General features: G+C 43.0%; 2 protein-coding genes across 4 annotated transcripts; one reads left to right on the top strand and one right to left on the bottom strand.

Moving 5' to 3' along the window:
- Nucleotides 1–20: 20 nt before the first annotated feature.
- On the top strand, nt 21–2480 carry EMG1 (EMG1 N1-specific pseudouridine methyltransferase). 3 transcript variants are annotated; one of them, XM_085324533.1, is made up of 7 exons: nt 21–190; nt 268–369; nt 771–912; nt 1262–1320; nt 1464–1608; nt 1743–1812; nt 2136–2480. In XM_085324533.1, the coding sequence occupies exons 1-7, from the start codon at nt 68–70 to the stop codon at nt 2200–2202; spliced, it is 708 nt and encodes a 235-aa protein (XP_085180659.1). In that variant the 5' UTR covers nt 21–67; the 3' UTR covers nt 2203–2480. The 3 variants fall into 3 exon arrangements, with proteins under 3 accessions (XP_085180659.1, XP_085180658.1, XP_085180657.1); XM_085324532.1 differs by lacking the exon at nt 1743–1812 and having other exon boundaries at nt 22–190; nt 822–912; nt 1464–1613; nt 2139–2480; XM_085324531.1 differs by lacking the exon at nt 1743–1812 and having other exon boundaries at nt 22–190; nt 1464–1613; nt 2139–2480.
- A 232-nt stretch (nt 2481–2712) lies between these two features.
- LPCAT3 (lysophosphatidylcholine acyltransferase 3) lies at nt 2713–17507 on the bottom strand. The gene is made up of 13 exons (XM_085324528.1): nt 17330–17507; nt 8342–8449; nt 8108–8214; nt 7862–7955; nt 7704–7741; nt 6456–6634; nt 5937–6045; nt 5362–5448; nt 4882–5048; nt 4085–4232; nt 3417–3575; nt 3185–3311; nt 2713–3058 (listed from the first exon to the last, which is right to left on the bottom strand). Exons 1-12 carry the CDS (start codon nt 17424–17426, stop codon nt 3195–3197), a joined length of 1410 nt encoding a protein of 469 aa, XP_085180654.1. The 5' UTR covers nt 17427–17507; the 3' UTR covers nt 2713–3058; nt 3185–3194.
- Between the last annotated feature and the right edge of the window lie 4226 nt (nt 17508–21733).

Genomic DNA, 21733 nt, shown 5'->3' with positions numbered 1-21733 from the left:
CCAATCGATTGCGGCGGAAATGAAGTCACGGCGCGGGGCCTGCTCTACGTGGTCGAGCGCTCGGAAAATGGCGGCGCCCATACGGCCCCGCGAGGAAGCTGACGAGAACTCTGGCTTGGAGGCGAAGCGGGCCCGGGGGCAGCGGCGGCTTCTGGTGGTGCTGGAGGGGGCGAGTCTGGAAACAGTGAAGGTGCGGGGGCGGTGGGACCGGGGGCGGTGGGGCCGGCTCGGCTCGCCGTTGCCCACCTGTGTGTGGTTTGCCCGTAGGTGGGAAAGGCGTTCGAGTTACTCAACTGCGATAAGCACAAGGCGCTACTGCTGCGAAGCGGCCGGGACCCTGGTGAAGTGCGGCCGGACATCACACACCAGGTACCAGCCACAGCTCAGCACTGCCAGGCCCTGTCCTAGTCCGTACTGGGCTGCTGCCGTGTGACTTAAGAACCATAGGGAAACCACTCCTGAAGTCTGTGGTCAGCTTGTGCCTCTGGAACAGGAGGGAATTAAGCCTTACCTTCTGTGCTTATATTTTAGAAGCTCTTTTTATCTGTGCATCTCTGTATCTTTAATATTTGCATTTCTTATATTTCTCATTATTTATATAGGAGAGTGCTTCATTTCATTATTACAGCAGGACTTGTATGGCCAGATGGACCCTTTTCTGCCTCAGTATCAGACCCTTCTTCACTTATTGGGCCTAGATCTTAATTTTTGCAAGATTCTTCTCTTTTATGCCTTTTCTATTTCCACTGCTACATGTTTTTCTATTTCAGAGTCTCTTGATGCTTATGGACAGTCCACTGAATCGGGCTGGTCTCCTGCAGGTTTATATCCATACCCAGAAGAATGTTCTAATCGAAGTCAATCCCCAGACCAGGATCCCAAGAACTTTTGATCGTTTCTGTGGTCTTATGGGTAAGTGATTCAAACTGTTCACCTGGCACAACGTAATACAGAAGGCTGGTTAGGAATGGAAGGATTTTGGGAAGAGTCTAAAAACTGCACCAGTTTTAAAAGTCCAAAAATGAGGAAAGAGTGGAAAAACAAAAATGCTTTTTTTCTGTGTTTCAGAATTCTAACTATTCATTCTTTAGCAGAATGGGGAATAAGTGAATGAGTGTTTCTTAGGGCTACTTTAAAAAATACTGGGAACTCTAAAGATGGGCTACTTACCTAGTTTACCTAGTTTAGCTCTATTCGCTAGCCAGAAGACTCTTCCAGCAACACAACATACTGCTTAACTGATTTTCTTCTCTCCTGCTAGTTCAGTTGTTGCATAAGCTCAGTGTTCGAGCAGCTGATGGACCTCAGAAATTGCTGAAGGTAAACATTCTTTGACTGTTTATGGGTAATGTCACAACATTCCTCCTTTGCAACTAGAGATATAGGAGGTATTTTGTCTGTACAGTGGACTTAAAGCAGCAGATCTCTTACTTCTGCCTCTGTTAAATTTCTGCTCTCTGCAGGTGATTAAAAACCCAGTCAGTGATCATCTCCCAGTGGGCTGCATGAAGATAGGTACCTCTTTTGCAGTTCCCAAAGTGTCAGATCTGCGTGAGCTGGTTCCTGCAGCAGAGCCAGTTGCCATTGTTGTGGGAGCTTTTGCTCATGGTTCGGTAAGTGCATACACTTCAAATCTGGTGTCACAAGGGTCTCTATCAGAACAGATGTCAGTGTTACTCTGTATATGTTGTTCTATTTCACTTTTTTGTTTGGCTGTTCCCCCCCCCCACCTCTTCTCCAAGGTAGGCTTTATATCAAGAAACTATTAAACTCTGCAACAGTTAGGTCTTGCCTCCCTCGTAAGAGACCACAGGTGAGGGTTAGCAGTTGCACTGTGTGCTACTGTGGCTGTGTTAAATCTTGGATGAAGCACAGCCATGGGCGAGAAAGATACATGGCTTTCATGGACAGCCCACTGAATTGGGCTGGTCTCCTGCAGGTTTACATCCATACCCAGAAAAACATTCTAATCGAAGTCAATCCCCAGACCAGGATCCCAAGAACTTTTGATCAGTTCTGTGGTTAAGAATCCTTCCATTCCTAACCAGCCTTCTGTATTATTTTGTGCCTCTTCTAGCAAGGGAATTAAAGAGGATTAAATGAAAACTTGCAGCTTAACTTCACTCTTTTCCCCCCAGGTCAATGTTGACTATACAGAAAAGATGGTCTCTATCAGTAACTATCCTCTCTCTGCTGCCCTGACCTGTGCCAAGATTACTACTGCCTTTGAGGAAGTTTGGGGAGTAGTATGAGCTTCTGCCTGTAGCCCTTGTTGTGGTGGACTCCATTATAGTGACTGGAGGGGATTTGGCAGATTCTGGAGGGGCTTTTTTTTTACTCAGGTGTGGACCTGGTGCAACCTTGAACTCGTGGAAGGGAAAAGGCTTCAATTTCTTCTTTGTAGCTTTTGGTGCAATGAGACTCTAAAGGGACTGCCCCTGGTCTTTGTCCTCCAATTAAAGGTCACTTTTGATAAGAAAGCTTGTGTATTGTACTTCTTCATGTTTTCTAAGTGAGCAGGTGAGCAGGTAAGAGTCTCTTTATAGCAGGGGTACACCCCAAAGCTGTCTCAGAACTGAAGTTCTTGGCTGTGCCCTGTTAAACCTGTAGCTCATGTTACTCAGTCCTTTAGAATTACCTTGTTCTGTGGGTGGGAGACGATTCATAATTCCCTCATGGATGCACCCAAGAGGAAAGGAGCTGAAGCAGATATGAAAAAGAACAGGAGCAATTTTTATCTTGGATGACAAAYGTAGAAAAGTCAGAAGGTGGCTCCATTCCAATAGAGTGCCTGCATTGAGTGTCTTACAATCATCTGATATCAGCAGAGAGACAAGAGTGTTCACTGGAGGGTGGCAGAGAGATAAGGCAACATATAGTAAGTGGAGGATCTGGAGGAAGAATTCCTCCATACCCCTCCTTTTTGATCTCTGACCCTGTGCTTTCTCTTTCCCCCTCATGTTGAAAGAAGTCATACTTCAACACAGCAAACTTGGCAGGTGCTGCTTTTGCTTCTGGAGTGTTAAACTGACTCCTACAAATGCACACATGGTACAATCTGAAAAAGAAAAGATTTAGGTTGTTTTCGTGTTTCACTTTCGGAAGTAATGCTGCCGCTCCACCTCCCCTCCTAATCTAAGTGCACGATTCTATGTAAGTGTTCCTGAACACAGTGCAGCCTTACCTTTTAGCTGCTATTCTGCCTTCTTTAGCTTTTCTTTTCGTGGCACAATTATTCTACGAATATAAGGCAACACCAATAATAAAGTGAAGAACAACACATGGCCGAGGAAATAAATAGACCTGTACACCTGTAAAGAGAAAGACATGGTTAAAGATCAGCAAGCAGATTTGGGCCAAGTGTGCATGAAAAGACATGCAGAGAAAAAGGTTATCCTTTTGAAGYTACTAACTACCTTCATCCATTTGTCCCAGGTGAAAAGGCAAAATGGCACCAAGGAGTAACCCATAAACATCCAGTGGTTAGCCTGCTGCAACACATAGAAGATAGGCCGCAAGACAGTGATGGAGGCCAAAGTGCTTAGGGTAGGGCTGTCCCGAACAAGGTTTATGACCTAGTTTAAAGAAAAAGTAGAATTCTCCTGAGTTGGATGGCCTATGGCTGTAAATGCAGGTTTTGCAACTAAAGTATCTATCCAATTGTGTCAAATCAATATCAATAACCAGTGAGTCRAAAAAGGGCATTGAGTATCCTGTCCTGCTCAAAGTTTTAATCCAAAACCAATGAGATTACATATGGAATGTTGTTCTCTCATACTGAGATTTAACAGAAGCATTCAGCTCATGTGCTTGTCTTCCAACTTCCCAGGTGCCAAGCTCTTCAGTTGCCCTCTAGTCATGTGCCAAGCTCTCTAGTTTCCTTCCTTTCAGCTTCTACAGGAAATTTATGGCTTGCCCTTGCAGAAGTCAAGAACTAACTGAACTTTTGAGAATGGACTAGTGTTTGAACACCACTTTCAAAGTGAGCACATTCATTTCATATTTAATCCACACAAAGTCTTCATTGTGGYAGTTTACAGACCGAAGGGGACATGCCATCCCATCCCGGTAATTCAAAGCGCACCTGTCTTTCAACGATGACTATAAGCAACTCCATCTGAAAGCACACCAGGTAGCCAGAGTGCAGCCCATGCCAAATGGCCAGGAAGAACAGAGCCAGTGCCTGTGACAGCAGTTTGTTACCCAGAAACTTCAGGCGCTTGAAGATGTAGCTAGGGCAGAGAAGAAACAAACTCAATGTCCTTCTAGTTTGCTGGCTATCCTCCCCTCTCCATGTTGGGAGATGCAGGGCCCAGGAGACCATATACCCTTGCATATTCCTGTGGTGACAGGAGCAAGGAAGACAGCTCCTCTTACCAGGGAAAAATGTACCTCAGCCTTTGTCTTAAAAAARTCTCAGCTAAGAGGGAGAGATGGTTTGTCTGACAACATACAGAAAGGAAGATATTTTACAGTTCAGTTGTGTATCCCAGCAAAGGTTGAACCAAAGCCCAGTCAAGTCATTACACAGTCATGAATCAAGAGGCACAGTGTAGGAACCAGCTTTTTAGACCAAGAGAACCACAAGGCTCACTGTAGTTCCATTCTAACTTCTGCCCCTAACAGGTCCCCCATCCTGCTTTTACCATCTTCAATGTTTTGCCTACATTAAAGAACTGACAGATTATATCAAAAGGTCTATCCAACTCAGTAACCTTTTTCAGTAGGGACAGCAGCCAGGAGCAAAAGGTAAGGAAGAGTCTATGAACTGAAAACTGACAAATTTTTCCCCTAGTATTCCCTCTCAGCCTAGGATCTTGGTTCTACCTGAAACAGAAATTACTGGCATGTTACAGAAGTGGAAAAGTTTGTCCTGCTCACCGGGCCACCCAAGCATTGGTGTTGATGTTAAAAGAAGCAATGGTCCCTGTGAACAAAGGCGTTGTCTCATACAGCCAGACTTTCATGTTGGCACAGGCATCCCACATAGGCTTTCCACTCTGATCCTTCCCATTGTACCCCAGACCAACAAGGATGCAGACACCTTCCTGGGAAAAAGATACAGGAAAGAAGAAAAGAAGAAAACATCACCCTTTTGGGGGAAGATAGAACTGGGGAAGCTTGAGCTCTCACTTTGCACAGTGGAAAATGCTTACCACTACAGTTGGAAGAATGAATTAAAAGCTGTCTCCTTTTTATTTAGTTAGCCTTTGTTAATTTATAGCAGGCTAAATTGATCAACATTTTTCTCCAGATATTTGAATTATTTCCATTTAGTGTCAAGTCCAAGAGCATACTAAATAGCTGCAAAGATGCTACCTTTGTTCTTGTCTTTATTTCTGAAGAGACTTCTAGACTCACCGTAACAAGCCAGCAGGTTACATATTTGTAGAGTATAACTTTGCCCCAGATCAATATGTAAAAACAACGGAACCAGAAAGGCTTCTCCTGCAGAGATAGAGTGAAACAGAATAAAAAGATTGCCAACTATTCCCGAGGGCTGGTTTTCCTAAAGGCTAACGTTTCTTAGATCATGCATGGCAGCTAATACAGCAGTCTAAGTAAGAAGATTCACTTCCAGCACTTCAGGAAAAGACAGTAATTTAGGTGCCTTGAGCAGCCCTGAGCTGACTGCCAATAATGAGACAGAGTAGATGAGATCTTACCAGTGTCTTTCATTTTAATCTGATCTACGTGTTGAGACTGCTATATGGACCGATCACCAAGCTATTGGTTTATCGTTTTTTTAYATTTAAAAGATTGATACATCATTTTACTTCCTTTACTAATATTTGGCTGTAATGAAATAGCTACTTTGGGAAGACTTTGGGATTAGCATAATCGTATCTGGAATTTATATCCTCATTTGTTTGTACTGACACAGAAACACTGATAATCTGCAAATAATCTGCCCAAATTGCCACATTAATACATACCATGTAATCATCTGAGATGAGGTATTCATCAGAGATGTATGGGCTTGACAAGGTATAGGTTACTAGAAATAACAGGCCCAAACTCAGGCGCTTGAGAGCAGGCACAAAGCTGAGAAAGAAAAAAATGGAGGTCAAAGAAGAACATTGGAATGAGACTTTCAAACTCATAATTTAGAAAACAGAAGTAGAGATRGAGGGTTGGGGAGACAGTGATAGGGAGTCACCACATCCCCTGCAGCAGATGCCTCCATTTGGAATGTTAGCATTACCAGGTTGGCACTGGATCTGTACTGAAGATGCAAAACAATTACTGACATTCACGCCATGGAACAATGCTAGGACATTGTGCAGAGAGTTTATGAGCAACTTTGGAAAAACTGCTTTCTCTTCTAAAGCACTTCTGGTCACAGTACTTCAGTGTTCAGGTAAGAAGGCACTGTACTGCAGGGAATGTATGGATGATTCAGTGAAAGGTATTCTGGGATCTTAGGAGGTAGGGAGTTAAGTGTCTCTTATTACCTATTGGGTCTCTGGCCTGGAACGTCAGTCATCTCACCCCTTGCCAGTTTCTGATAGTCTGTCATGGAGAACTGAGGCCCCACCATGAAGGCACCATAGAAATAGGAGAATCCTGAAACCTCCAGCAAGGTAGGAACTCCCCGGACAGCAAATCGCGACTGCTCAGGGGTCAGGAACTCCTGTACCAAAGGGAGTGGCATTAGCATCATCCCAGGGATCTCATACTAGGTCTGGATGTTACATTCTCAACTTACCTCCTTTATGGTCTACGTTCTTACTCTCCATATATAAGGAACTTTCCACTTTCTGTGTTCCACGTCCATTCCTCTCCCCACCCTTCTGTCCCCAACACCTTTAAATAGTGACAAGATCCAATAATTGAGACGAATTGCACACATCTCCATTCCCCAATAAGCTCAAAACAAGGGATCTACTGACATATATCCCCTCAAGCACAGTAGGCTGAGTAAGAGCAGTGTTTCTGACTTCTACTAATCACTGAACGCAACAGCAAGAAGAGTATTACAAGACCTTACTGCCCTATGAGTCTTTATATAAAGTCTTTCCCTTTAAATGTTCAAAACTTCACCTTAGGAAATTTCAGCCAAGCTTTATTTTCTTGCAATCAGCAGTGATTGCATGGATGTTAAAGACTAGGTGAAGCCCCAGACAGGAGATGTGGAACACAGCACTTGAAGAAAAATTAAGAGACTGTTAAAAAGTGTTCTGTCCTTTCCTACATGCTGTGCTGTGCGACTTCTCTCATTGTTCGGTCTGCTTTACTAACAGGACCCTAAAAAAGGGTAAACAGCAACTATCCACAAGGATATGATGAGACTAAACAAGGGAAAGAAAAAGAGGAACTGAGATTCAGTGTTTGTGGTCAGCAAGTTAAAGGATTACTACCCACAAGATACAAAGCAGGTCGGGAATCTAGATCTATTGATTTTGGGGAAGGAAATGGTGGGGAATTTGAAGGGGACAGAATAGTATTCCGACATGACTCAGCACTGAAGAAGCGTTTCTCTGGCTGTAATCACTACTGCTTCTGTCTCAGATTACTTTTTTCCACGCTGGAATTTGGTGCCCTCATACACTCACAGATGCTCCTCTCAGGTATGGCTTTTACCAAACAGTGAATGCAGCTTATTAAATTGCATCATTTGAATTTGATTTTCTGACCTCTACCTCACTGGAATGGTAAGGAAAGGGGAAGAAAGAGTGAAGGAGAAAGAGGGTTTTACTCACTGAATCTTTTCCTCCATCATAGTAATCAATGGCCAGACCTAGAGGAGAAGAACAACTATGTGAAGACCTGTGATGGACTAGCTGGGCTGAACAATCAGCCCTCTCTTCCTTGAGACATGTCTTGCAGAACATAAGAGGAGCAAGGAGCAATCACTCACCAATCAATTTTAGAGTCAAGACACAGTGTGGCATTGTCCACTTGATGTCATAATGTTCTGTGGCTGTGAAGTAATATCCAGCCATAAGGTATGTCTGAAAGAAACCATTGTGTGGATTATTCAAACTAATTCCTCCAGCACCTTTTGATCCGTCTCCACTTTTCAACCAAAGTCTCTTTTGGGAAATGAAAAACTGAACAGAGGGCCCTTTTCTACAAACAGATACAAAAGGAAAGAGAATTTTACCATCTGAAAGAAGAAACTGGTGAAGACGGCAGTGATCGTGCGACCCATAAGTCTCAGTATGAGGAACTGCACTAGGACACATAGCAGGGAATGAAAGAATTGCATCCCTGTGGGGGGAGAGAGAGAGAGAAAGAAAGAGGAAGTAGAAATGATGTTTCAGCAGCTTCCCATTACAGGTTCTTCCACACTGCAGCAAGCCCTGGGCCAAGCAGCTCTCTCCCCAACCCATCTTACCAAAATTGAAGTAAGCAATTGAGAGTCCTGTGAACACATTGTACAGATGAATGAGGTAGGTCTCCTTCTGGAAGAGGAAATAGCGCTGGAACAAGGCAAAAGGATATCCTGAGTAGGGGAAAAAAAAATTAAAAAGTCATAAATGGGTGCAGACAAGCAGTAATGTTTGTAATGGTTCAAATTAATGTTCTTGAACATGTTACTAGGTAAATGGACTTACATAGATAAATCATGGCTACAGATCACAGTATACATTCCTAACTTTAGATTACCATCTTGGGGATAGATACTAGAAAACTTACTCTATATATTATAAAGAAGAAAATATATTAACAGGAACAGTATTATACCAAAGCTGATGCTGAAGTATAAGAAATTTCATGATTACAGTTTGTGACCTCATTCAATATGTGAGATAGATCATGCTGAAATAAATCAGATTTGTGCTATTTAAGAGGCTAGGGGACTGTATTCTGACTCATTTCCAATTTCTGTGACAAATACAGTGAATGTGGCATGCAGCTAGATTTAAACAAACAAACAAAAATTTATATGGTTAATACCATTACACTGTCCTACAGAATTCAATCCCTGCTTCTCCCACAGAGTTCTTAGATGATGTTGACCAACTTTAATCCCACCTTTCCCCAAATGATCTCCAGCAGTTTATTCTTTCTTTTCTTACTCTTCAGTCTAATTCACATTTGCATCCAATTTATTAAGTATTGGGCATACAGAGTTATAACTGAATCTACTTGGCACTACGCATGTAGTATTTTGGAAAAAAAAAGTTAAAAGAATTTCATACTGAACAGCAACAGTAAGTGGAAAGAGTTTTTTTTTCTTGTATTTTCTGCATGCTACCTTCCACTCTAATTTGAGAATATCCCCAGATTATTCATCTGTGGCTTCAGTGAGAACTAAACATTTGTGAAGCATGCTTGTACTATGGTAGAGAAGTGCCACATAAAATCCCATGAGTAAATTAAATTCTGTCATCTAGGTGATGTCCACATAGCATGCAATAAACACTACCCCTTGCTAAACAATAAATATATTGTGTTTTAATACATATTGATAGAGAAAGTGTTGTCCATCTCAGGTATTTTAAGTCTATTCATGCAGTTAGTGTTTCTAAAGGTATATGCATAATGGAGCTGAAGTGGGATAGCAGAAGCAGCCTAATTCTGGCATTTCATAAATTATGATTGTTTGACTTTGCAAGCTTGTGTTCTTTCATCTTGATTAAAACCACCACCAACAAATATCTGTCCAGCTAGAAAGGAAAAAATTCAACACATACCATCATATTTGCATCCATACTGCTTATTAATCTAGTTGAAATCTATAGCAGTGGATAAATCTCTGCTACCTGAAGGGAAGCAATGGAATAATAGCAGCAGTAGGTAGTCATCTCTTGTACTGAACATTAATAAAAGGGGATGAAATACAGGTTTTGCCAGGAAATGGTTGACAGATGGAACATCTCCATTAAGTAAGGCCAAATTAAGTCACTACTATGAGAGGGAACAAARAACTCTGTTATGTTAGGTAAAATATATGCATCACAATCTGGTGAAACTAAGGTGCTGAGGGGTGACTGGAGGAGCCATTTTATGGTCCTTTCCTTCCCCCCAAATCCCTTGGAAAGGAGTGACAGAATTTGAGTGTTTTGGGCTTTACTGAGCCCAGATATATATCTATTTCTTCTGGGATCTGAACTGCTTCTCCCTACTTCCTCAGCCTCTTGCCATCTCTCTTTCCTGTTCCTGTCTACTTTTGCACCCCACACCAGTCTACTTTCCAGGCTTCTTTCTCCGTCTCAGTGACCAGCCAGTCCCACGTTCCGTAACTCTTTGCCCACAAAAGCTGCCAATCTTGCTCCTGAATTTGTATTCAATCTCCTTCTTCCCTGCTGCAAAAACAGTTCCAGTTCCTGTACAAAATGCCTTATCTAAACCCTTCCTTTTCCTTCCTGCTCCTCTCAAGTTCTTTACGCAGCCTTTTCATTCTTTCCTTTAGCCGGCTCGCAGTTCCACCCCACCTCCCCAATTGCTTCCGGTCTCAGCCTTACTACTCCTCTGTTCTTAGTACCTGKTTCTTTGCTCCCCTCTGTCCCCGCTTATGCCCTTGTCCTCAGTTCACCAGCTATTTTGCCTTGATTCCCCCTGTTCCCCCTCCACAATGGTCTTGGTTCTTTCACACTAGAATCAGATGTATGCTCTTCTACTACCCCTGAATACCATCTGAGGAGGAAAGAGGTAACTATCAAAGAGAGTTCATCACACTAGCTCTCTGGGGATTTAGGGGTAATTCAAGGAATTAGAACACTTCACATGAATAAAAGAAAAAAAAATATATTGCCTGCCAGCCTCATACTCAAAAAGTACAGACAGGAATCTCTTTTTAATCTCCCTGTGAGGTAGCACCACTTGAAGTTTAATAGACTATTAAACTATAAGCACTAAAAGTGCTATGAAACTAAGTGTTACCATCAGTTCAGATCAAAACTTAAAATATTGARGTTTATCATGGAAATATTTTTTCCATCTTTTGAGCAAGGGGAAAGAAAATCAGACCAGAAATATACACAAAGTACAACTTTGTTGAAACACGTGGTTTAAAAATAGTATTTTCAATGATTTTCCACTTTCTCTAAAATCAGTGCAAATCTTGCAAAATACTCTTAATTTCAGCAGAAAAAAAAATTTGTTCTTTTGGCTTCAGCCATCTCTGTGGAGAGAACTAAATTTTGACTCAAGTACTACAGTGTACATCAAATTTCTGAAAGTAGTAAAACTTACCTATTTCCCCCCATCCCCAACAAGTGTTCTTACTCTTTAATAAAAAGACCTAGTTCACCTGTTATGCTTACTTCTTTTTAGCTCCCCCCCAGGAGACTGTATCACCATTTGGGAAATACTGCTCTAAACAAAACAAATTACGAAGAGCCTTTGCAACTGAAGAGCTACTAACATGCACAGCTTATATATATTTTTGGAAACCAACAAATCTAAATCTTGGTCTTGTATGGCATAGGTCATACATGCTGTTCAGGTTCAAAAGTCACAATTTTTATGGTATCAGAGCAACTTGTTGGCACTCTGGGCTGCACTTTAGTTACAGTTTTGTTGCACATAGCATGTTCTCAGTTTTAGAGGTCCTATTCCATACTGCAGATACAACTCCCAGAGGGAAGTGAATACTTAATGAAGATCCTATTGTGGATAACTCAGCCTGTGTATTTTTGAGCACTCAAAAACTGGCTGTTAAACAATTAGCTATTCTTTCTGTTAACAACAGCAGTATCCATACCATCCCACTAAAGTGTCCTTGAAATAGCATGAATTAGCACAGTCAAAGCAGAAAGGCAGTTTTTGAAGCTAATGTTGCCATATGGAAAGTTTGCTGTCATATTTAGATATGTCAGATTCAAGATGCCATATTGCTTTTCTTTTGCTATTCAAGCCCAACAGGAATAGATCAGTTCTTGGTGCTGAGGGACCCTGTGAACCAGATTCCAGTCTGCCAAATTAATCTTCTATAGCTTTTTCAGGAAGAGGCAAACAAAACTGAGACAGGAAACAGGCTGGAATGCTCCTAGAAGAAACAGAAGACAGCCTTCTCAAGAGGTAATTCTCCTTTTCTATGTACAATGAGGTTGAAAAGTGACCTGTGTACAAAGCTTATTTTTAGCTTTAGACAGACTCTTTATAGAATGCAAAGGGTCGAATCAGCTGTGATATGCCTCTGATGATAAATTCCTCCCTTATTTTAAGGGAACAAGAAGACAAACTCTGCTTAAGAGAACCCTAGAACTTGAGTGAAAGGTTGCTTTTCCCACAGCCGTTTGGGAGAATAATGGATTGCTGCACAATGCCCAAGTAGTCCAAGAAAACAATCTAAAAGAACAAAGAAGTAAATGATCAAGAGGCTGAATTAGGTAGAAGAAAAACAGTGTTGTTAAGTTTGCCACATTCTGGAATGGGACTGTCTTGTTCCAGAAACAAAGCTGCAAGTAAGGGCATCAGAAACCCTCTTTGTATCTCTGTTCCCTTTATTTCCCCCTTTCTATGTGTTAGTTTCATTTTATCTTCGAGAGAGTACATCAGACTTCATTTTTTTTCTCCTTCTCTTCTGCTAATCAGTTAGCTCCACCTTTATTTAAATCTAGCAGACCAATAGTCTGCATTTCCGTATAAGAATGCTAAAACTAGAAGTAATGGGACAATGGGAAGAGGATATGTTAAAATGAAAGCCTTACCTATTATTTTGACTTCAAAGGTGTTCTCTTTTCCTGTCTATAACGTTTGCCACAAGATTCAGTGAAATCTCACACCTTGTTTAACATCGGGTGCAGGTACATGAGTAAATAATTCAGCTCAGGAGTATGTTTTTCAAGTCCACTTATGTGCTTTAGTTTGCAAAGTAGAGCTGTCTTGGAGCATGAGAACTGGATTCCTTTTAGATGAAACTGAACTGAAAATGGGCTCCAGCTGCTAATGGGCACTCAGTCCAGAGGACCAGACTACAGCAAGTCCAAAATAAATCTGTACAAGTCAAGCACTGAGGAGATCAGGTACTGCTCACAACCTATCATCTGCTCTACAGATCTGCTCCTGTTGTGCTCTGTTACTTGTTAATGTAGATATTGTATGAAGCTCTCCATTACACAGATCTCCAAATTATTATTTTTTTTAAGGAATAAAATGTATTTGAAGTTAGGAGTTGAAAAAAGAGGCAGCACAGAAAAGACTGCTCTCCTAGTGGACTGATTTTAACAGCTGTGGCGGGACAAATGTTGACTCTTACCCTTTCTTCTTCTATCTCTAATCAATCGAAACTAGTTGTCTGCCTTACCTTTGGTAAGGTTCTTCCTTGGCTGGCCAACTGGGATGTTGTTCTGGGACAAGTGATCACGTATGGGGTGATCACTGGGTGAATTTTACTGAGCAAAAATCTTAAAGATGCAGAGAGCAAGAAGTAAAGGATGTCAAACATTGGTGGGGAGCAGAAGAGGAAGGGATAAAACCCATGTGCAAACAAGGCAGCTGGATATGGCACCTATTCAGTAGGCACAGTGTTAATTCTGCAGGTCACTGTTATGTATGTACATTAGGGAACACTTTCCAGGTGCTCTTCCTGGCCAGGTCTGGGCAGAGCAACTGGGTCAGTTCTGGCTCAGGGCTGTAAACAATATGTTGCCCCCACCATTCTGCAGGAGAACACATCCCGTAGCTTGCAAGTCACTCTATAATAGCATGGCCTGATAAACACCTGTAATTCTTTGGGATCATTCTTTCTTTTACAGTTTTGACAGGGAGTAAGATCAACCTTAGACCTAGATGTACAATGCTGCAGGGCCTTCTGTATCCTGGCTTATACCTTGAATGGTGACAGCAGGAAAGAAACCTGCCTCTTTCCAGAGGAAAGAGAGCAGCAACTCAGAAACCATAGCTGAAAGGTCTCCCTCACTTTTTCCTCCAAGGAGCTATGACAGCTGAGCTCCTTACTCCAACAACTAAAAAGTAACTCTGTAGGTAGAGAGTCAAGACCATTGTAGTCTTCCATGCTGACCTAGAGATGTATTTTCTCCTCAGGGAACACTAGGCCTTGAAAATAATACTGAAGAATATAAGGCAGAGTAAATATCTCAAAAGATAGTTTCATATGATTGACAGACATTAATAAACTAGACACACTAGTATCTAGTTTTAACTAGAGTTTTAAAATGAAAGGATCCAGATTCATGCTTTAAGTGTTACTGCTATTGATAACATTGCCTAATTACAGCCCAATTGCTTCAAAGATTGTACAAGATTAAAAGTAAACTTCAGACCTCTTATATGGTGAAAATTTGCATAAACGATCTGAGTAATGGCCTTCATTCTAATTGTATTCTCTGCTTCAAAATTACACAATGTACAAAAGGTGTCCCTTTGATTTAAATACAAAGCTGTGAATAAAATCCTCCTAATTTTCTTCATAATAGTCTTCACCTATTCACCAAGAAAACGTGCTACTGTTTACGACTACTCTGATTTCTGTACTTTGTTGCTTCTCTTTCTCTTGTTCTGCCTCATCTTAAACTTTTTTTGGTTATTTCAGATCATGACTAAGATCATGACAAGAGATTTCACTCAGACTATTTTTTTCAATGACAATCCAGCTTTCTGCAGAAATTAATACAAGTCCAAAGTCCTCTACCATTCTTCCCCTTTTTAGAGAGCTATTTTTAACAGCTTTTGGTGATCTACCGAACAGTGGGGCCCTGCAAACAGTTTTAGCAGAAAAACTGCATAGTGCAGATGGTGAACTGTACCACAGAGGGAAGAACAAGCACCAACCTTTTAATTCAGCTTTGGAACACCCTATGCTACTTCATCATCATTATCTTCCTCTGAAATAACTCAACAGTATTAGATACAGCCAATAGAAATAACTTTCTATGCAGATCTTTGCAAACATGTGCAATTGAGGAAGTAATGGAGAAGCACCCTGCCTGTCCTAGTATGATTTCCGGCTTCTAGCAATTTCTGTCTTTCATTCATACCTTTTTCCATCCTATGAAGTGATCATCAGCTCAAGCTGCATTACCAACAGGCGTAGGTAAGGGCTCTCAGTCACACTGGAAGGATTGTAAGCTAAGTTGCAATTAAATAAGCATTTATTTTAATGCCAGTGACAAGTTAGGCAACTCTTCTTGTCCTCCTCTCATGTTGCTCTAGAGTGGTGGTTGTCACTCCCTTTTATGTAATAGTATAATGCTTTCCTACCTAGCTATTAACCATGAAACCTGGAGCCAACCTGCTCTGCCTGAATATGTTARATCTACATGCCCTGCAAGAGTACCAGGCTACTGTCCCAGTCYCCAGCTACAGTGGTCTGTATCAGCAAGGGAGAATATGCCATCTCAGTCGCTTGATGTCAGCACTGTATATGGAGTGTTTGTAACGATACCCAAGAGTGTCAGACTTGTGTCAGAACTGCCTGAATTAGGCATCTCTTCTTATCATTTAAGTGGTAATTATCTGCTGTTCATTTTGAAGTAGTAAGTGATTATGCTCCCCCATAGGACATCAGGCAGCACACAGGGCCTTCTAATGTCATATTACAGCTTACTGTTTACAAAAGTAAAAAGGAACTCTGAGAACATGTCCAAGGTGCGTTCTGCAAATGTTCCTGACACTCTATAATAAGCGTCTGCCTTCCCACGTACTTTCTAACCTCTTTTCTGCACCAGTTCTTGTTATACTAGTCCCTTGCTGGGTTCAGTTGACTAACCCACGAGTAAACTATCTGCTTTTTCTGGTTTAGATTTCTGCCAGGCAAGTAAATTGAATAAGCTCATGATTAGAATACCAGAAACAGATGTCAGAGAAGGCAGGACTTTCCCAGTTCTGCTGTGGGGAGCTGTTAGATTAAGGCATGCTGCCTTATGTGCATGTCTTGTACATGTTTCACATTACTTCGTTTTTATGAAATATGTTTGGTTTAACTAATATCCAAATTAAGTCCAAAATGACAATCAGTTCAATCCCCTATATCTACCATGTAAGTGATGAATGTTCCAATTCATTTTGAACTTATGCCTAGTGGATTAAGCCAAACAAAAATAAGTCTGGTCTAGACCAAGGATACAAAGTGACCAACTTTCCTTCCATCTTTTAATTTAAAAATCATGCTTTTAGTTGGCCAAGGCAACTTTATTATAGGCAGAGCATATAGCAGCAGCTGAACCCCTTCACACGTATTCTTATTTTCAGAGAGAAGCCTGAATTTTCTTTCTGCTAAGTGACTATAGCATCAGAAGTTTTCAAAAATCAGTTTCATGGACATTGGAGATTTTTACAAACAGCTTGATCATACATTTGAATTAATGTTTTAGGAACTCTAAAACCCCCACAATTATTAGCCTACATCACAACTCCAGTGCCTCAGCAGTTTCATGTGTGACTTTATCTCATGGTTGGATATGCATAGGAATGATGTATTTTGCAACACTAATTTCACCTCAGGTGGCGCACAGGGTAACATCCCAGTACTTCTAGCCACCACTCAGCTAGTGTGCTTTACCCACCCTACCTGGCAGTCCTTGTGATGATATGCCACTCCTACATAGCTCTGTTATTACTGCAGACACTAATAATGTCTCTTGGCAGAGATCTCCCTACAGTTGGACAGGGCCACATCTCAGAGAGGTTATGGAGATTCCTAACTGTATATACCTCCAAGCACATATGCTCACATGCACAAATGCAGTACCTGGCACTTCACAAAAGACATCAGAAGAACTGTAAACAAAGTTGTTATGTCCCACACAGTCCCCAAAACACAGACTTCATTTCACAGCATGCAGAAAGCATATACTGGGGAAGCACAGTGACTAGATCTATAGGTCTCAAAGCCACGGCTTCCCTCCTCAGTCCAAGATGCAGGGTTTATATACACCTTTCAAACGCGACCTGCAAATACTGCATCCTATTCTTCCTGCGGGGAAAGCCACAGGTTCTTCTGTGCAGCTTCGCAGCAGGTTATCCCTCTAGCCCACTGCAGCGTTTCCCCCTCCTCCACGGGCAGAACCGATGTGCCGCCCCGGGTTTCCAAATCGAAGTCTGTTGCGAGACCCTCCTTGGACTCGCTCCCTGGCCCCGCGGCACGGGGGCCTGACAGGGCAGGTGGACCCATCCCCCGGCCTCCAGCACCCGCGACGCCCCCAGCACATGCCCTCGGGCGGCGCGCGGCAGCGCTCRTCCCGCCGGCTCCCCGCGCGCACACGTGGCCCGGCTCGGCCCGGCGGCGCGGAAACAGGTGCGGCTTCGCGCGGGCACGGCGCGGCCGCTGCCCGTCCCAGGCCCCGCGCCGGCACCTGCCTGCCCTAGCCCACTCCCCCGGAACGGCGCGGCGAGCGCCGGCCCGGGCTGGGGAGCCCTGCCCGGGGCGCCAGACCTTTCACCCCTGACCGCTACGCCCTCTACCCTCCCTTACCCATCAGGATGGACATGATGAGGCGCAGCGCCTGCTCAGACGAGCCCAGGGCCTCCGCCACCCGGGCCAGGCCCCAGCCGGACCCCGCCACCGCCATCTTCTCCCCCGGCCGCCCCGCCGGCCGGCTGCTCCTCGAACCCGGCAACGGCACCAACCACCGCGGCCCCCGCACCGCTCTGGTCCCCTTGCGCGCCCATTGGCTGCGCCAGGCCGACCGCGCCCCCTGCGCGCCTTCTATTGGTCAGTTTATGGCAGCGGGGCAGGGCCTTGCGCTCACTAAGGCAAAGGTTACCCCGAGAGTGGGCGGTGCCGCGGGTGTCCCTTTTAGCCAATGATTGGAGAAAGCGCTTCTGTGGGCTGGGCTCAGCCGGCCCGGAGGGGGCGGGGCCGGGACCGCGAGGCGGAGCCCGCCTCACCATTGGCTGTGGCGGGACAGGAGAGACCCGGGCAGGGGAGGGGTAGGAGGAGGGGGCGGGGCAGGGGTTACTCGCGGGCACGAGGCGAGCGGAGAAGGTGGTGCGAAAGCAACGGTCGTGCGCGCGGGACTGGGTTCCGTTAGCGGCGAGCGCCTCATGCGTAGGCAAGACGTGTTCGGGAGCCTCCTGACCACCGCCAGCTCAGCGTACCTGCGGCAGCGGGGCGGGTCGGGCAACCCGGGTGACTCCTTGAGGCCAAAGTGTTGCTGCTTGGCTCCTGTGGCCCTGAGGAGCTCACTTCTCTCCCAGCACATACCAGGTGTTATGACAAGAACTATCCATTGCCCTGTATGCTGGGCACCCAGATCTTTGTAGTCACTGGGTGGGTCTATTTACATAGTCTTTTCTACAGCCATTACATCCTTTGGTGGATTTTCTCCTAGGTGATTGCCTTCATGTGGACATCCGTATGTGCATTTCTTTCTTTAAGTTCACCTCCCCAGCAAAAGCTTCTGGTGTTGAGCTGCAGTCAATGTGATCCCTTACCCCTTATCTATGTTGTTATTTTGCTGCTAGGTCATTCAGGTGGGGAAGGTTGCCCATAGACAGGCAATCATAGACTCACAGAAAGTTTTGATGAGGTGAGACCTTTGGCGGTCTCTAGTCCAACTCCTGCTCATCTGGGCTGACTCCAAAGCTAGATTAGATTGCTCAGGGCCTTGTTCAGGCAAGTTCTGAACCTCTCCAAGGGTGGAGATTTCCCAGCCTCTTCAGTCATCCGTASCAGTGCTGTAGTGCCCTTGTAATAGGCACAAAGTGATGCCCATTGCCTCCTGTCCTGCCATGCTGCTCTAAGACTCTGGCTCCATTCTCTCTATAACCACCATTTCGGCAGCAGCAGCTATTAGATGCCACTCCTTGTTAATCTGGTTGGGAGGAAGACTGACAATCACAAAAGGCTGCATTTACTTAGGAAACTAGGTTAAAAATCAGGGAGATTTGCTGCTATTAGATTCCTTCTAGCCTTTTTCCAGGCTAAACAAACCCAGAATCCTCTGCCTAACCATGCACATCATGCTCCGGCTCTCTGACCTCTTTAGTGGTCCTCCACTGGACTCTTTCCAGTTTGTTCACATTTTTTTTTCTGCTGATGAACCCCTAATAGACAGTGTGCACCAAATAAAAACTATCAGTGCTGTACAGAAGGAAATAATCACTTCTCTCAACCTATTGGCTCCTGTTTGTGTAGCCCAATGTGTAGTTAGCTTTCAGTGATGCAAGGGTGCATTGCTGGCTAATGTACAACTTGCAGTAAGCCAGAATTCTTAGGTTCTTTACTGCAGAGCTGCTATTTAGTCAGTTGTTTTCCAGCCTGTAGTAGTGCATAGGATTCTTCCATCTTAGGTGTAGTTCTGACAATGAGGTTGTTATGTGTTTTGGGGCTGTGATCATGTGCTGGACATAGGCCTTAACAAGCATCAATTTTACTGATGTGTTTTTTTCTCATGTCTTCCGTTTCCTGCCCAGGGTTTGAATAGTGGCAAAGGTAGAGAAGTGGAGGAGAAAGAGGAAGTAGTCTTGGAAAAAAGTAATTTTCCTAGTACAATAGTCCAGCAGAAGATTGAGAACGTGCAGAAAGTGGAATCATAAGGAATGGAAGGAATGAAGGAATGGTCTGACAGAAACCTCACAAGGTTAAAAAAATGCAATGTCTTGCACCTTGGATAGAAAACAAAGTGAGTGGCTGCAAAAGAAGGCTGAGCTAGATTCCTCTCAGAGGTGCACAGTGAAACAAGAGGCAATGGTCCCAAGCTGCTAAAAGGAGATTTCAATCTTGACCTTGACCTCCAGAAGTCCTTTGAAGGCATGCTTAGAAAAGGAAAGCTGCAGGGTGGCAGACCAAGATGGTCATTTTGCAGAAGTAGGGTTTTAAAAACCCTCCGAGGTATCTGAGTCCCTCAGGTTAGAGTTTACAGAATATACAGAACATCATATTTGTTCACCTTAATTGGTCACAGTTAACCAAGCTTTTTGCAAAGTTCAAAACCTAATTGAATACCAATCTATCACTTCTGTGCTTAATTCCATATTTATGTTTTTAAATTTGGTTTCCTAAGTAAATGAGGCCTCTGTGAGCATATTGGCTGTCAGTACTTTTCCTAGTCAGATTTGACAAGAAATGAACATCTCAAAGGTACCATGTTCAAACATACTTCATGAAAATGGAGAGCAAGATTGGAAAAAAAGGCCTGTAGACACTGTCACTGAGGGAATCCACTTCAGATTCAATCTTCGTGATTCAATCTGATAAAATTAAATTAACCCACAGATTTGGCACTTCTTCTGGGATTACAAGCTCTTAAAATCTATCCTACTGGACTTTGCTGTTTTCTGACAAGAGAACATTCTTGTAATTTCATTAAAGAAAAAGTGATGAGAAAATTCATGTAAGAAAGATCATTGAGGGCAGTTAAATAGTAAGAAACAGATACAATTTCTGGCTCAATAAGTCTCTTAAACTTTAGATCACCAGAAAATGGCAGAATAACCTCTCCTCGTATCACTTGTATTCTTTTTGGCTTGCCACTACTATTTACAGCATTGCTTTTAGATTTCTGCATACATAGGTACATCTCTTGCCTAAGTAGAACTCCTGTCTTCTGGCAGAAGTAGACCCCTTCAGTTTCTGCCTCCCTCTGATTTTGGAGGCCACATTTGTAGCCAGCAAAAAAACCCAGTCTCTTTCATCTGGTATCCTCATGAACTCCTGTTCTCAGCGCTTCATCCTCAGCTCTGACCTAAGATGGCAGCAAAAGGAAGAGTTAGAGACTGTATGCTGGACTGGATAAAGTCCTGGTATAGTTCATCTATGTTCTTGAATAGCTTAGGGAACAAACCCATGAAACACTCCTTTTGCTCACGGAGTAACTTATTTGAAATGTCTGCTGTTTGTAAAATAAACAAAAATATATTGTAGTGTGTAAATAGAACTTGTGGTCAGTTAGCCACATGTATAGCAAAATAAAGTGCATATGAACATTTAGACTTTTCATTCTGTAATTTACTGTTGTCACAGAAGAGTTTCAGTAGCAGTGTCTGCTCCTAAGATTCTTTTTGTTTCCTTTGCAAGATTCTATATTCAATTGCTTGTAACTTTGATAAATTTGAACTTTCCAAATGAAATGCTAAAGCCTCTTCAAACTTCAGTTAATTGAGCATATTCAAGTTGTTCAAGCAGCACGTGACCCCAGATAGTTCAAGAGCTCCTGTAGGACTTTCCTTCTAGTACCATTTCCTCTGAGATGAGGATCTGAAACAGGAATCTCTGTAACCTGTCTTTCCAGTGCCTCTTCTTCCTGGCAGTCATAGGAGCTTATCTTGTTTCAGATACCAGTCATTGTGAGAAGTTCCAATTATAGGTAACTGAGGGCCAAGGTGACTAGCTGGAGGGGGGGGKTTAGAATTTAGGATTGAAAATGGACAGGAAGGAAGATACTGGAAAAGCAAGAGTCAAGATAGAATTAAATCCAACTGAAGTCTGCAATGGCAAGCCGGTAAGACAAGGAAAGAACATGGAGAGTGCAGAGGAAGAAACAACAACAACAACAACAAAAAGAAATGGAGTACGGAGAGGGAAAGGTGACTTCTTGAGAAAACAAGCTGGGGTAGACATAAAAAAGAATTTTCATTAGACGCATAAGTAGAAGTACTTGGATCTAGTAAGGATAAAGAAATGAGATAGGAGAGGAATAGGACAAGTAGGACTTAGTGGACATTTGAGATGGGGAAGGAATTTTATGCTTGAAAAAAAATTCATCATTTCATTATGGAAATTATGGTACAAATAAATGTGATGCCAGAGTGTTTTTCAGACATTACTGACTCCACCTCCTATCCCCCAATATTAYGCTTTTAGTATCCCAAATTTATAATGGAGAGAAGTGGACACAAATGGATCAACATATGAAGCATTCATTAATTTGGGGAA

The sequence above is a fragment of the Rhea americana genome, unplaced genomic scaffold (assembly GCF_003343005.1).
Source record: "Rhea americana isolate MKP2758 unplaced genomic scaffold, rheAme1 scaffold_92, whole genome shotgun sequence".
Lineage (NCBI taxonomy): Eukaryota > Metazoa > Chordata > Aves > Rheiformes > Rheidae > Rhea > Rhea americana.
Note: the sequence above shows the minus strand (reverse complement) of the source record. Positions and strands in the feature narration are given on the sequence as shown.